A 17,123-nucleotide genomic window follows, 5' to 3' on the forward strand; every position below is an offset into this window, starting at 1 on the left:
ATATATTTCAAACTTTAGTTAAGAAATTATTGTATCCATAAATTATATGATCACAAGTACTTAGGATAACCTTAGGGGTCAAATCGTCTCAATCTTATGAAATTTTATGATGCTTATCTTAAGAATACTTGTCACCTACTTTAATTAATAATGATCCAATTGATAAATAATATGACCACCTTAAGGTCTCACCCACAGGTCAAAACCATTGAAAACTTCAACACTAATTCAATATTCTCTCAAAGTTAAAAACTCATGCAACATAGTAGTTTGGTGAAGTTATGATTACTCAAAAACTAATATCACATCATAGGTCTTATTCAATGTATAATTATGCATATTAGTGCATTCACCATGGGAAACTCATCCTAATAATTAAGATAAGTTATTCCTCCAATTAGGAGGTAATGCATTATAATCTCAAATGAATTGTTCAATTCCATGAACTAACCATGAACAACTTATCATTTTGCAAGAAACTTAAGACTTAGGTTTTCTATACAATTTCTAATGCACTCAAGTCATGTACAATGAAAGTAATATAAGCGCGAATGCTCAGATAAGAATGCAATGATAGATAGAAAAATGGAATTAGAAATCATTTTATATATTAACATATTAATGGAACTTATCTTATTACATTATGTCATACTGTTAAGAGTTTTATCCTAACAACTAGAGTATAAATAGATGTTTGAAAAATTTAGCAAGAGAATTAGATGGTGTAAAACTTAAAAAAATTGAGAAATATCAGGTAACACAAGTAGCATGACTAAATACCCTAAATTTATCTAAGAGACTGAAGAAACAATTGGTGGTTGTTTCAATTTTTTAAAAAGGAAAAGAAAATTCATCAAGTATGACATCTCTTTAAATAAATAGCCTACCATTAGGGTATAAATAGTTATAACCCTTGTGATTTAAACTATAGATTGTAAAATGCATTAAACACTCCTAAATTGCATATTATGTTTATTATATGGTCTAAGGTTTGGGTAACAAGCACATTCAAAGACTTTAAAAGTGTTATAGGCAGGTTTAGTCTTGTTTTAAGGTCTCTAAAGGAGATTTCATACCAAGCATAGGAGTTGGAAGTCTATTTATGAGTACACAATTGCTTTAAAAGCCTTATACCAATATTTCAAGGGAAAAAAAACATTTGCTATAAGAGTAAGCCTATTTACCACTATATGCCTATGTTTTCACTTAGCAACCCCATTTTGTTCTTATGTATAAGGGTAAGAAACTCTATGTAATATCTCTTTAGTAGACAACTAATCTTGAAAAACTCGAAACTCTTCTCCTTAGTCTGTCTATATGGCTTTAAGTTTGGTATTGAATTGTAGTTCTACTTGAGTTTTGAAAGTGTTAAAAGTTTGAATATCATCTAATTTATTTCTAAGCAAGTAAATCTAAGTGAATCTAGAGTAAGAAAAAAAAAGTGGATGTAATATTTTTATCCACTACTAGACTAAATAGGTATTAAAATCCATAAATCAAAATGTATGATATGAAGAGGAGCAATATAGATTATATCAGACAAACAAAATTGAAATTTATTAATCCTACCTAGGTAATAAGATTAATAGAAAAAAAAAGTTTCATTTTATTAAAATTAGGCATATTACAATGAGAGAGTACACATTTGACAACATTCTCAAATGGATAATGTAACCTATTATGCCACAAATCAAACAAATAACTTTTGGAACTAGTTGAACAACTAGTATGTGATGAATTGTCTATACTGCAAGAGGTTGATAGCACTTGAGTTGAGCCACTAGAAATTAAAAAAGTAGAATGAGATAGCAATAGTGTTAGATTGAATATCATGTGTGGAGAGTCAAAGGTATAGAAACCATCTTTAACCTTCTTTGCCATTAAAATTGCCTTGGAAGCCTAATCTTTAATAGAACATGTGTTAGGATGAAATTCAAAGAAAACACTATTATCTCTTGTAAATTTAGGCACACTTAATAGAATTTTATTTGGAACATGTAAAAGATGCTTTAGAGTGAGAATTTTAGAATTATACGTGTTGGGATTGAGCCCTAGAAAGCATGACATGATGTAACATATTAAAATACATTTATAAATTTTATTTATTTATATTTCTTGGTTTCCCATTTATTATCCTATATACATTAATTGGTTATTTAAGAATGCGTGTCACATCACTTGCATTATACGTAACTTAGGTGCATTAGGAGTTACACGGAAGATCCAAGTTATGGGTTCCTTGTAGAGTGATGAGTACTCCACAGTCGGTTCATGGATTTAGGCAATTTATCTGAGAATGTAGTGTACTACCTCTTAATTGGTGAGACAACTTGTCTTAATGGTCAGAATGGTTTTCCCATAGTAAATGCACTAGGGTATGTGATACACATTAGACAAGACTTACAATGAATCATGATGTAAGGTTATCAACTATCATGATTCATCAAGTTACTATAGTACATGGACTCTCAAACTTGAGAGAATATTGAGCATGTGTCAAAGTCAACAAGAGGCTTTGACATAGAAATGAGACCCTAAAGTGGTCATATATCCTTATAGATCATGTCACTATTGATGGAGGCTGATGACAATAGGTATTCTCAATAAAAACGCCATGATATCTCATGAATTGAGATAATGTGTTTCCTTGAGTGATTTAGAAGACTATGGTCATAGAATTTCTTTTAATAGAAATTTGGCATATGGTAATTGCAACTAGAGTATGTCAATTGATCACACAATAAGTGGGATCTGTAACTCAAGAATTGAAGAGGTAATCTTGATAAGTGATAAGATTACCTTATTAGACTATAGACACTAGTTTATAGAGAGTCCACATATAGTAGATAGTAGGTCATAAACTCAAGGTTTGTCTCGTTGTTATTTGCATAAAGTATTAGAGCATAGTTGATTTTTTTTTTTTTGTGGAATATTTAATCAACTTTAAAATTGGATTCTAAGATAACCAATACTCCTATGGGTCCTACCACTCTAAACTCATATACCAAGATGGCATGGTTTATGAGGGTTGGATTGACTTTTAGTTTACTTTGGTATAGAAGGGTGTTTTCATAATTGCACATAGTTACACAAAAAATAGTGAGCAAAGTTTCTAGATCAAGCAAATTGATTAATTAGATGACCCTTTGTGGTTAATTAATCAATTATGACCCAGTTTAGACTTAAACAAGTAACCCAAACCCTTGTGGGCTTAAGTTACTTAAGCCTAGTAGCTATAGAAATCCTATAAATACCCCCTTAGGAGGTTAAGGTTTCCTAATGATTTTCCAGAGTCATCTTTCACTTTTAGATAAAGAAAAAAAAGGCAAGACATCTTCCCTTCCAAAATCCACTATTTAGAGTGCTAAAGTTGTGGCTTGAGTCATTAGGCGGAAAACTTCAGGTGTACAAAATCAAATTATGAATCGTTCTTCTTTAGTTTTATTAATCTAAATGGTTTTTAAAAGTCGTGTTTCCACTTAGATTAGTTCCTAAATAAGCCTATGGTAAATTTGCATATACCTATACAATCCAACATTTAGGAATAGAGAAATTTAGGATTTTCTACAATAAAGAGACAAAAATGAAGATTGGCCAACATGTTTAATGGACAAACTTATGTCATTACTAATGTGAACTCTATCCTGGCTAGTGAACTCTTATATATGCTTCAAATTGTTAACATCACAAGTTATATGATTGGATGCACTAGAATTAGGGCAGTAACTTACATCATTGTAAAGTTCTAGGATGGCAATCATTGAACACATTAGAGAGGCTTGGTTTCAAAATGCATTGGCATTTTGAAAATTGAAACCGAAAGGCCCTTCAAAACAATAGTAGCAATTTAAAATCACATTCCCAAACTTCCCATACAATTAGCATTATGGTTTACCATTTGAATTCCAACATCTTCTATCTTTTCCTTGTCCATTGAAACCATTGTTAAAGCCTCGACTTTATTAAAGTCTCCATTAAACTCTCCTCTACTAAAATTAATTACCACCATAATTTTAATTAGAACTTTGACTAAAATTTCAACCTTGACTCCCATTGAACCCTTGACAAGAATTTTGTCTTTGTCCTTGACCTCCAAAGTTATTACTTTGCCACTTCTTCAAATTACCTTGTCCCTAAAATTTAGTAGCTATATTTGCACTTAGTACAAAGTCCAAGGCCTTCTTGTTCTTTTCAAACCTTGCTTCTTGAGCCATTAATGAAGACTCGATCTCTTCTATAGTGTAACTATCCATTCTAAAGTTTATTAACACTATAAAAGGGATCATACTATGCAGTTAACCCATCATAAATAGCATCAACCTGATCTTTAGTAGAAAGAAAATGCCCTACTGATGCTAAGGAATTAACACAACTTTTAATCTTGGACAAATACTCATTAACAAGCAAAGATCTAATCCATTCATTGTATTCTAAAGTTAAGTTTTGAATTAACTAACCTTAGCCCTAGTTTAGGTAGAAAAATATTGCCCAAGCTTGCCTTAAACCTGGAAAGAAGTTTCACAACCTACCATTCAAGGGAGAATTGGTTTTGAAATTGATGATAAAAGCCATAACATAACAATTGATCTTATTATTCCCAATCAAGAAATTCTTGATTAAACATCTTAGACCTTGCATCTTCTTGCAACAAAAGCCTTTCTAGAATCTCACCACTACCAAAAATGAATCTTTGCAAACCATATCCTTTGATTGTCGAGACAACCTGTTGTTTCCAAATTCAAACACTATTATTATCAAGTTTTACCAACAAAGAATAAGTAAAACTAATAGGTATGAACCTTGATAAAGAAGATGATGGATTTGTCACCACTAGAACTTGTACCATTGTCCCTAATGCTCGATTATCCTTTATTGAAAAAAAAAATGCACTTTGATACCATGATAAAATTCTGAATCTAAACAATTTTCTAGGGCAATAAAGTAAAGGAATGATTAGGTTTAGAGAAATTTTAGGAGAGAGTTTTGGAATTTTTGTCTATTCAACTAAAATCTATATCTATACTATCTAGTACAAATATAAAGGAAGATCTCTAACAAACTTGTAACCGACTTCAACAAGCTTTACGAATATAAACTATGCACTTAGCCAAGCTAACTATATGACTAAAACATAAAACTTCAACAAATTAATCTTTTGTCTTAACATGTGATATATTATATATACTTATGTCATAACTACTTGATAGTCTTATGTTATAACTCATTGTAGGTCCTATTCAATATGTAATCATACACATTAGTATACTCACCATGGGAACCTCATTTTAATAGCCAAAACTAGTCATCGTCCAATTAGGAAGTAGTGCACTATAGGATTGCTTAGGTCCACGAATTGGTTATGGACAAATCATATACTTGTAAGAAACTCATGACTTGGATCTTCAATGCAACTCCTAATACACCCAAATCATGTACAATACAAGAGATATTAGGTAAGAATTCTCATGAAGTATAATGTATAGAATAAGGATGGATAGAAGTAAAATTGAAATGTCATCAAATAAATAATGGATTTCAAATTTATTATATCATGTTATGCTTTTAAGAACTCTATCCTAACAATTTTCACTACAAGAAAAAAGGTCATTGTTGACATATATTATCTTGACTTAAGGTGATATGTGTCAATATTGCCTATTTAAATGAACTACTATGACATATATAACTTGTTTAAACCAATAATGACATATATAAAATTTGTTGAATTCTTTCATGACTTATATAATAGAATCTTGACAGATAATTTATAAGTCAATGTATTCAAGGTACTTAAATAAAAACAATAATGATAATAATTTGTTTGATATGTATGTATCTAATTTACTTACAAATTAAGTATTATAAATTGAAGTGACAACAATCAATTTTGATTAAGGAAGTCAAAATTTGACAAATTTTTTAGTAATGTAAATATCAATTTTTATTTTTTTAATCAAAATGATTAAATCATTTTTTTTTTGTCTATATCAATAGCACTAAAATAAATTTTTGTGCATAATTTTTTATTCACTAATTTTAGTAAAATAAAATTTGCTACATCATGGTTTTTTTATAACTGAATATAAATAAAATCAATACTAATAAAGTATTTTTTTATTCATTAATGTTAATGATTTTTTTTTTGAGTTTGTATTAATATAATCTTTTTTTCATAAATCATTTTTCATTATTTTTAAATTAGTAATTAACTTGCACTTGATTTAAAAATAATTAATAAATTTGTGTAAGCTTGAAAATTAAGATATTTGGAATTTTGATTTATCAATTGTTCAACATAATATCAGGTTTCAAAATTTTATTTTTTAAGTTAACTCATACAAATTTAGACATTAGGAAAGAAGAAAATTAATTATGGAAAATTGACATTATAAAAGTTATAAATATATTCCATAAATTGATTCTCATAAGTTTATTATTATTATTATTATTATTATTATTATTATTATTATTATTATTATTATTATTATTATTATTATTATTATTATTTGTTTATTTACTTTATGTTTTTATTTTTATTTTTATTTTCATTTCTTTTTTAAAATGTTTATTTTATTTTATTTACCTTTAAAAAAAAAAAAAGGCTTTGAAAAAAGAAGAACAATCCAGCTCCATTCGGGAAAAATCTCTCTCTAAATGGTTCCTGCTGAGTGGTAGAAAGGGAAATTAGGTTTTTGATTTTGAGAAGCAATCTTCTAGGTTTTGACATTTAAGGCATAAACTACTCATTGAAATGCATTTGTTTCCGATTATCTGGTCTTAGCCACATCTTAATTATTCGCAAATTTCTAGCCCCAAATTTCATTCTATTCTTATTCGAATCGATATCTGAGTAAGAGTATGTCCGTGTCATTAACCCATCTTTCTTGGTGGTTGTGGAGTGGAAAACACCAAGAGCCCAAAAGACTCTCCAATGAATCTTCTTTAAATTCTTTTCAATATTCAGGTTTGTGGGAGTCGGATGCTTTGAAATTCCCTTTAGTTAAGGGGCTTTTTCGTTGACATTTCAATTTTTTTTTTCTCCCAGAACCTCTTGATTCTTTGAATCTCAAAGTCTCCCAATCTCCCGAACCTCGATCCACGCAGATCTTCAATTTCTGCTATTGTTTTCTTTTTTTTTTTTTTGTCTTCGTTGAATGTTCAACCTAGGGTTTTGATTTTGTCTGTTCAAGTTATTGCTTTGATCTCCTAGATCTCGGTTCCGAATTTACCTAGGGTTTGATCGTTTGATTGTTGGATTGTTTGGTTGATCTCATGGAGGCGATCGACGAGCTCGTGCAGTTGTCAGGGTCTATGCGCCAGGTCGCGGCGCTGCTGGTAGATGAAGATGCGAACAAGAATTTGAGTTCCATTTCTTCTTGCAGGGGTTCGACTTTTCTTAACGTTGTTGCTCTTGGAAATGTCGGACATCCTGTTTAATGAACCCCATCTACAAAGGATGGCCAATGATGAGCATCTTCGCAAGGCCTTCTCCTACTTTGATAGGGATGGTAATGGCTATATTGAGCGAGATGAGCTTCGGGATGCCTTGATGGAAGATGGAGCAGATGATTGTATAGATGTAGCAAATGACATCTTCCAAGAAGTGGACACAGACAAAGTAAAGATCCAGTAGTTTGCCATCAACTCAATTTTCATCCAGCAGATTATAAATGACTTTTTTTTGTCTTACAATGCAGGATGGGCGAATTAGTTATGATGAATTTGTGGCTATGATGAAAACTAGAACAGATTGGAGAAAGGCTTCTACGCATTATTCAAGAGGGAGATTCAACAGTCTAAGCATTAAGCTGATAAAGGATGGTTCTCTAAACTTGGGGAATGAGTAACATATACACAAGATTAGTCTTTTGTTCATGCACACAAGAAAAGTACTGGATCATTCCCCATTTATCTTGGACTTGCTTTCTTTTGTGATTATTTGTTGGGGGGTTATTGGTTGAATGGGGTCCCTTCTGATTGCTGGCTTATAAGGGATCATGGAGGGGTGAGTACATCTTATTCATGTCTTCTTCATATGTTAATTGAGTAAAACATGAGGCCTTGTAGCTATGGTACGACATGTATGGTTCTGTCCTTTTACCACTTCAACCTTCTGTGGTCGTTTCTGGTTGGCGACATGAAATTGGTGAACTCTGTGGTGCTGTAGTATATCCTTATCAAAGAAATATTGTCTTGTAGCATATGTGTTGTGCTCTAACATGTATATATAGGAAAAGTGACATATGCTTGTCCAGGATGCATCACACTGTCAAGGGACATGTTGCATACATTTTGGCTTGGTTTTGTGCAATGGTAGCTTTTTTTGATCAATTACAATACTAAAATTAACCCTACAGTGTAGAATGGGCCTGTTGTTTCATTATATTTCAGTATTGTAACAGCATAGTAATGTTAGGAGGCTAGTAATTAGTAATGCTAGGAGTTTGTTGTGTCAATATTTGCTTAAAAATCAAAACCCTGTGAGAATATGGTGCTACTTGGGCTCTAATATGTATTGATTTACAAAAGGATGGTTCCCTAAGCAGCATATTCTCGCAGGGTTTTGATTTTTAAGCAATCATCAAGCTGCATCAGACCAGAAAATCCTTGCTGCTGTTCAGGCTCTCCTGTTAAATCAAGGTCTTAGAAGTACATCTAAAATGCCATGGGTTGCTTTAATTGCGCAATCTATTTCAATTGCCTCTGCACACTCTGGATCTGTTGGGTCTACATGAGTTTGATAGCGTGCGCAAAAGAATGTCTATTGTCATCAAATTCCCCAATGATACTGTGAAAGTCTTGGTGAAAGGTGTTGATTCTTAATGTTTAGCATTTTTGCAAAAGACAGTGGGAGGAATAGTCATGTAAGGCCTACAACTCAGAGCCATTTGACTAAATATTCATCACAAGGCTTACTTACACTTGTAGTTGCTACTAGGGATATTACTGATGAGGAACTTTCAGAGTGGCAGTGCAAGTATGAAAATGCAAGCACTTCATTGACTGATAGATTTGTAAAACTTCGTCAAACAACAGCTTTCATTGAATGAAAATTAAATCTTCTTGGGGCTACTAGGATGAGAATAAGGCTACCACTTTGAACCTCCACCACACATCAGTTTATTTTTTGTAAAAAAAAAAAAAAAAAAAAAAAAATGTTGCCACTTTAAGAATATGGCACCACCAGATTTTGTGAAAGGCATCCACACGTTTTGATGAATTTGGAGGGCAACCATACCATGCAAAGAAGATGACTGCCACTTTAAGAATATAGGTTTAGTTATTCTTTATTTATTATTCTTTAATCTTATCATTATTATTGGTGAATTAACCTTATTTTTGTAGAATCACTTATGCTTGTTATACAGGTATGCTCTCTATCTTCCCATTTTAAAGTTTCATGAATATGTATGTCATTAAGAACTGTATCCTCGTTTGATATTGACTTTGGGTGCCTTGCTATTCATTTGATTTCCTTTGATAAAATGCATGTTGAGTAATATAATACTTGAAAATTGTTATTTTGATACTTGTTACTTACTTTTCTATTAACGTGTGTCTATCCTACTAGGTATTCAAGAAATATAGCAAAAAAGAAGAAGATGATGAAGAATTAATGACCACCTCTTACGAAGATAGTATTGTACTTTTCAATTTAAGTTTGTATATTATCTTAATTGAATATTTGTAATTAGTTTTTTTTTTTTTTTTTTTGTATATAGAAAATAGAGAGTAAGTAGAAAAAGATTTATTCCATCGTGTTTTTAATATTCAAATGTATCTATAATAATTTTTCCCTTGAGTAATAGTTTATTTACATTGTTTTAGGACTTAGTTATTATTATCATAATTAAATATGTATCAAATTTAATTTGGAAACAAGTTTCATATGGTAACAAGTTTATTTTCCATTAAAACTAAAAATTATAGTAAAATAATATTAAATTTGTCATAGGCAACCTTGACAGATGGCCAATGCCCAACATTGACATTGCAATAGCTAGAAACCTTGACATATTATACTTATCCTTGACATTTATTGTAGCAACCTTAACAGAAGAGCAAGTTAACATTGACATATGATTAAAAAATCTTGACATATGTTGAATCCAACCTTGACAAAAGTGAAAGAAACATTGACATATGTCATACTAACAAAGATTCGATCATTGGTAGAAATAGAAACAACCTTGACATATGTAAATGTCAAGGTAGATTTAAACTTTTCTTGACACTGGCATAGATGACATATATAAATAGTAACATACCTTGACAGATATACCCTACTTTGATGGTGAAAAACTGTCAACAAAAGGCTTTTTTCTTGTAGTGTTTCTCATCATATTTTTCTTACTTAACAATTTCAATCCACCAAAATTAAAATGTCTAAATCTTAAGCGTCAAATCTATGAGAAATCATTAACACAAGATTTTAAACATTTTACAACATCATTTTGAATGTTTAACAAAACATTTTATTTCTTGTCATAGGCACATTAGCAATTAAATTGGCATGTTGATCTATTATTGAAAGGCTTTGTTTTTTATATGAATATTATAGCTTTTTTCTAAAAGTTAACCCAAATTTAATATATGATTTTTCATGTTGTGCACATAGTAAACATTCTAGATAAATTGATGTCTTTTATTTTTTAAACGAATTAGGATTTTGTCTTTGTCTTTTATTGGAAGTTTGGATGCATTTCAAAAAAATATGGCCACTTTCCGATTCATCAAGCTTCACAAACATATTTTTGAAACCACACATGTGATTGTTTGCTCCAATGTCAAGGTACTATGTGTTTTTCTCTTTGTTTTCTCCTTTATACGCCAACAACACAATAGGTTTTTCTTGATCTTTCTTTTCAACATAGGTGGTTTGTCCTTTCATATTATTAATGGAACTTCTACATTCATAAGCATAATGACCATATTTGTTATAATTATAATATTGAATTTGGGTTTTATCATATTTTCCCCCTTTATTTTGCCTTAATTATTTGATGAATTAAAATTACCCCTTTCTTTATTGTCATGACCACATCCACAACCATAGTTTTTCTTACCTTTTTCATTAAAAAAAAAAATTCATTTCATGCAATATGTAGTCAACCCAATACTCATCCTATCTCGGAAAAGGAAGTAACCAAAATCAAGAACACGCCTAAGTGGATGCCAAAAGAAGTGTCCAAGTGACCTATTCTGAAAAGGTGCCTAAGTGACCTAAGTGGCCTAAGGTGAATGTGTGCAATTTAGAAAGTGTTTAGGTGGATCTAAGCAGGTTAGGGTGAATCTAAGTGTGCCTAAGGTGGTGCCTAATGGGCCAAGTGTATCTAAGTGAAGCTTAATCTAAACTTGAAGGGCAGCCAAGGTAGTAATGTGGAACCGGATAAACCCTTCAACCAATCTCCAAAGTGGCTTAGAAAAGGTAAGTTACACGAGTAGTAATGGGCCATCAAAGAAACATTGTGGAACATAGGAAGTGAACTTAAAGACATGTGCTAAAGGGAAAAAATGAAGGGTCTACAACTTGGTATTTACAATCAACCGATTTAGACGTATGAGACGTCATTGAAAATGGTCCAACTTTTCCTACAAAACTAGTTGATGGTGTCTTGGTCCCAAAACCTAAGCAAGAATGGAATGAGCTTGATAGAAGAAATTTTCAATAAAATGCTAAGACCGTTTTTACTTTGCAATGTGCTACGGATAGAAATGAATATAATAGAATATGTCAATGTAAATCGACTAAAGAAATTTGGAGATTTCTTGAAATAACTCATAAATGAACAAATCAAGTGAAATAGTAAAAAATAAATATACTTGTTCATAACTATGAATTGTTTTTTATGAAAGAAAATGAGACTATTGTTGAGATGATCACTAGGTTCACCGACATTGTCAATGGTCTTGAAGCATTGGGAAAAACCTGCAAGGAATCCGAAAAAAGGATGAAGATATTGAGGTCACTCCCATCAAAGTGGCATACAGAGGTCACTACAATTCAAGAAGCAAAAGACTTGACCAAGTTACCTATGGAGGAGCTCATAGGGTCATTAATGACATATGAGATCAATTTGGCAAAGAAGCTATAAGAGGGAGAAGACAAAGAGAAGAAGATCATAACTTTCAAAGCTACAACTAAGGAAGAAAAAGATGTTAAAGAAGAAAAACCAAGTGAAGAAGATGATGATTTAGCCCTCATCACAAGAAAGCTCAACAAATACATGAGGGACGAAAGGTTTAAAGGAAGAAAGTTCACCTCTAAAAGAGACCTTTCTAAAAAGGAATCTTCATCTCATGGTGACAAGGAGAAATAGGAAGAGAAAAGAGATTTGGTGTGTTTCAAATGCAAAAAATCGGGACACATTAAATATGATTGTCCTCTCTACAAAAGTGAAGCCAAGAGAAGAATGAAGAAGACATTGATGGCCACTTGGAGTGAAAGTGAAGAATCCTCCAAAGAAGAAAATGAGAAAGAAGTGGTAAACATGTGCTTTATGGCAATAAATAAACTTGATGAGGTAAACTCTAACTTTAGTGATGAAGATATGCAGGATGTTTTTGAAGAATTATATGAGGATTTTGAAAAACTTAGAAAAATAATTCTCTTAAAAAGAAAATTCAAGAACTTGAAGAAGTGAAAGAAAAATTTTCAATTGTTGAAATTTATAAAACTCATCTTGAAAAAGAAAATGAGATTTTGAGAAATGAAAATGAGATTTTGAAAAGTAAAAATGAATGGTTGAAATCCTCTCTTTCAATCTTCTCTTGTGGACAAAAATCTTTTGAAATGATTTTAGCTAGCCAAAAATGTGTTTTTGACAAACAAGGGCTAAGATTCAAATCTTCAAAAAATCAAAAGTATTTTAAAAACTACTTCGTAAAAGAATCCTCAAGTGCAAGTCTTTCTACCACTTGCAACTTTTGTGGAAGAGGAGGGCGCATTAGTAGTACATGCCCCTTAAAAAATGATTCTCAAAATAATTCAAATGCAAAAGCTAAAAAGGTTTGGAGTGAAAAATCCAAGGTCACTAACCCTCAAGGACCCAAAAAGACATGGGTACCTAAATCAACTTGAATTTTATTTTGTAGGGTTCAAAGAAGGATAAGTGGTTCTTGGATAGTGGATGTTCAAGACACATGACCAGAGATGAATCCAAGTTTGTTTTCCTTACAAAGAGAAAAAGAGGATATGTTACCTTTGGAGACAATGAAAAAGAAAGAATCATTGGTCAAGGCAACATTGGTAATGACACATCCTCTCTTATTAAAAGTGTTTTATTAGTGGATGGTTTAAAACATAACCTTTTAAGCATTAGTCAACTTTGTGACAAAGGTTTTAAAGTGATTTTTGAAGCATCTCATTGCATTATCAAGGATATTCAAAATGATAAAACCATCTTCATGGGCCATAGGTGTGATAATGTTTACACTATAAATATCTCAAAATATGATGGTCATGATAGATGCTTTTCAAGCATGCATGATCAAAGTTGGTTGTGGCATAGGAGGTTGGGACATGCTAACATGGACCTCATTTCCCAACTTAACAAAGATGAGCTTGTTAGAGGCTTTCCCAAAATAAATTTTCAAAAAGACAGTTTGTGAAGCTTGTCAAATGGGAAAGCAAATAAAAAAGTCTTTCAAAAATAAAATTTTTATTTCAACCTCTAGGCCTCTTGAGTTTTTGCATATGGATTTATTTGGTCCCTCTAGGACACCAAGTGTTGGAGGAAAATCTTATGCATATGTTATTGTGGATGACCTCTCTAGATACACATGGGTCTTGTTTTTAAGTTAAAAGAATGAAACCTTTTATGAGTTTTCAAAGTTTTGCAATAAGATTCAAAATGAAAAAGGTTTTACAATTACTTTTATAAGAAGTGATCATGGGAGAGAATTTGAAAATATTGATATTGAAGAATATTGCAATGAGCATGGTATTAACCACAATTTTTCGACTCCTAGAACTCCTGACCAAAATGGGGTAGTTGAAAGAAAAAAATAGAAATCTTCAAGAAATGGCTAGAACCATGCTCAATGAAAACAATTTTCCAAAATATTTTTGGGCCAAAGCGGTTAACACTTCGTGTTATGTTTTAAATAGAATATTATTGAGGCACATTCTTAAGAAAACTCCCTATGAGCTTTGGAAAAATAAGAAACCCAACATTAGCTATTTCAAAGTCTTTGGGTGCAAATGTTTTATATTAAACACCAAAGACAATCTTGGAAAATTTGATGCAAAATCAGATGTTGGAATTTTCCTTGGTTACTCAACTTCAAGTAAAGCCTTTAGAGTTTTCAACAAAAGAACCATGATTGTAGAAGAGTCCATCCATGTTATTTTTTATGAATCTAACAATTCTCTCCAAGAAAGAGAGAGTTTTAATGATGATTTAGGCTTGGAGACCTCCATGGGAAAATTGCAAATTGAAGATAGAAGGCAACAAGAAGAAATTGGAGAGGAACCTAAGAAAGAAGAATCACTATTAGCACTACCCCCTCCTCAACAAGTGCAAGGTGAATCAAGTCGAGACCTTCCTAAAGATTAGAAGTTTGTCATCAACCACCCACAAGATCAAATTATAGGTAATCCATTAAGTGGGGTAAGAACTAGATCATCTCTTAGAAATAGTTGCAATAATCTTGCTTTTATCTCTCAAATTGAACCTAAAAATATAAATGATGTTTTAGTTGATGAAAATTGGATGATTGCTATGCAAGAAGAGTTAAATCAATTTGAAAGAATTGAAATATGAGAATTAGTGCCAAGACCTTCAAATCAAAGTGTTATTGGAACTAGATGGGTCTTTAGAAATAAAATGGATGAAAATGGCATAATTGTTAGAAATAAAGCAAGATTGATAGCCCAAGGTTTTAATCAAGAAGAAATGATAGATTATGAAGAAACCTTTGCCCCCTAAGCTAGATTGGAAGCCATTAGGATGCTACTTGCCTTTGCATGTTTTAAAGACTTTATTTTATATCAAATGGATGTGAAAAGTGTTTTCTTAAATGGCTTTATAAATAAAGAAGTATGTGTTGAACAACCACCCGGTTTTCAAAGTTTTAACTTTCCTAATCATGTTTTTAAACTTAAAAATACACTTTATGGTTTGAAACAAGCACAAGAGCATGATATGAAAGATTGAACAAATTTCTTCTGAAAATGGGTTTTAAAATGGGAAAAAATGACACGACTCTTTTCATAAAGACCAAAGAAAAGGACATGCTCTTAGTTCAAATATATGTTGATGATATTATTTTTGGAGCTACTAATGTCTCTCTTTGTGAAGAATTTTCTAAGTGCATGCATAGTGAGTTCGAAATGAGCATGATGGGAGAATTCAATGCTTACTACTCAAAAAGAGCATATTTTAGATAATAATTCTCATGAGTTTCACATCTTTTGAGGAGTAATTATGTCTAAAACACTCAATTAACATGTTGTTGCCCTTGCAAGAGTTACTAAGAAGTTTTATGAAGTTTTGGACTCATTTCAAGGTATGATTTTGATAAATTGGTGACAAAAGAAATGAATCAAATTGAAAAGAACAAATAAAGTTGATGACGATCCAAATGCATAATGAAAAAAGCAATGCAATCGGTTTGGATTGGGATTTGGAGTTGATTTGAAGGTAGTTGAAGTGGAATCAAAAGAAAGAAAATGAAGAAATGACAAAAAAGAGTTGAAAAACTATGTTTTTCCATTTCGCATGAACATACAAAAAATTCGCACAATCGTGCGAAATGAAACAGAAATGATTTTGGCTGCAGCTCAAAGGGGAAAGCAAAAATTGATTTCGCATGACCATGCGAAACTATTGCACAATCATGCAAAATGCTCCAAGTAGGCGAAAATGGTGCTGATGAATTTTCCACTTCGCACAATCGTGCAAAATTGTTGGAGCTCGTGCGAAATTGCATTTTTTCTAGATTTCTTGGTGAATAAGCCTCCGAAAAACCTCTTAGATGATGCCAAGTGTCCACTTGACCTTGGCCTAAAATAGAAACTTGATTTACTCATTTTGGGGACTTTTATACATTTTCTAATTGTAGAATTTTCCAGATTTCCTCTCTAAAGAATTTTCTACTTTCCTTCATTTTCTCTCATTTTCTCACTAGCCAAACATGCCTTGTGAGACCAAATCTCCAAGCATGAGTGGTTAAATCTCGTTTTTCTCGGAGAAAGGAGATCTAGAGGCAAGATCTATGGTGAATTAGAGAAATGAGCTTGAATTGCAAAGGTAATTTGATCCAATTGATTGATTAATTGAAATTTAAGGATTTTTCTCTTTAAATTGTCTTGAATGATAACTACAATGCAAGCTAGGTAGATTCATCAAGTTCTTAATACTAGATTTGATGAGATTGAATAGTTGCATTGTGTGAATCATTGGAAGATAATTTAAGATGAATTGAATATATGATTTAAATTGATCTCTTGGATTAAATGACCTAATTTGAAGAGAAATTAGATCTATACCTAAAGCTAAATCAAAAATCGGTTTAGATGAAAATTTAGGTTTTCAATATAACTTGATGAAAATTAGATCTCAACATTTATTCACAATGGAAATTGTTTTCTAGAAAATCCTAACTCCAAGAATTTCATTTTCTATTAATTTTCTTCTATTTTACATTTCATTTTCCTCTCAAATTGGAATCATTGTCATTTTGAATTTTTATCATGAAATGTCAAATCATTTTCACTTGATCTCAATCATTTCTTCTCCTCTCATTCAAGCCTTGATTACCAAGAATAATCCATCCTTGTGGACGATACCTAAAAACCACTATACTACAATAGTTTGTACTAAAACCATTTTTTGATCGGGTGCAATCTGCTATAGAATAGTGAATTAGGTTATAAATTTTGTTTTGATCCAATAAACGACAAAAATCCGAGCGATCACTTAACTTCTTTTTTGGACTTCAAATCAAGCAACTAAGTGAAGAAACCTTCATCAATCAAGCAAAATATATAAGAGATCTTCTCAAAAGGTTCAACATGGAAGAATCCAAAACAATGAAGACTCCAATGAGCTCATCCATCAAGCTTGATAAGGATGAGAAAAGTAAATCCATTGACTCAACTATGTATAGAGGCATGATAG

General features: G+C 31.5%; 1 protein-coding gene across 1 annotated transcript; it reads left to right on the forward strand.

Moving 5' to 3' along the window:
* Positions 1-7,456: 7,456 nt before the first annotated feature.
* Positions 7,457-7,847, forward strand: LOC117930015 (calcium-dependent protein kinase 13-like). Its single transcript, XM_034850463.1, has 2 exons — positions 7,457-7,618; positions 7,698-7,847. Exons 1-2 carry the CDS (start codon positions 7,457-7,459, stop codon positions 7,845-7,847), a joined length of 312 nt encoding a protein of 103 aa, XP_034706354.1.
* The last annotated feature ends 9,276 nt before the right edge of the window (positions 7,848-17,123 follow it).

This window comes from Vitis riparia, chromosome 14, assembly GCF_004353265.1.
Source record: "Vitis riparia cultivar Riparia Gloire de Montpellier isolate 1030 chromosome 14, EGFV_Vit.rip_1.0, whole genome shotgun sequence".
Taxonomy (NCBI): Eukaryota; Viridiplantae; Streptophyta; class Magnoliopsida; order Vitales; family Vitaceae; genus Vitis; species Vitis riparia.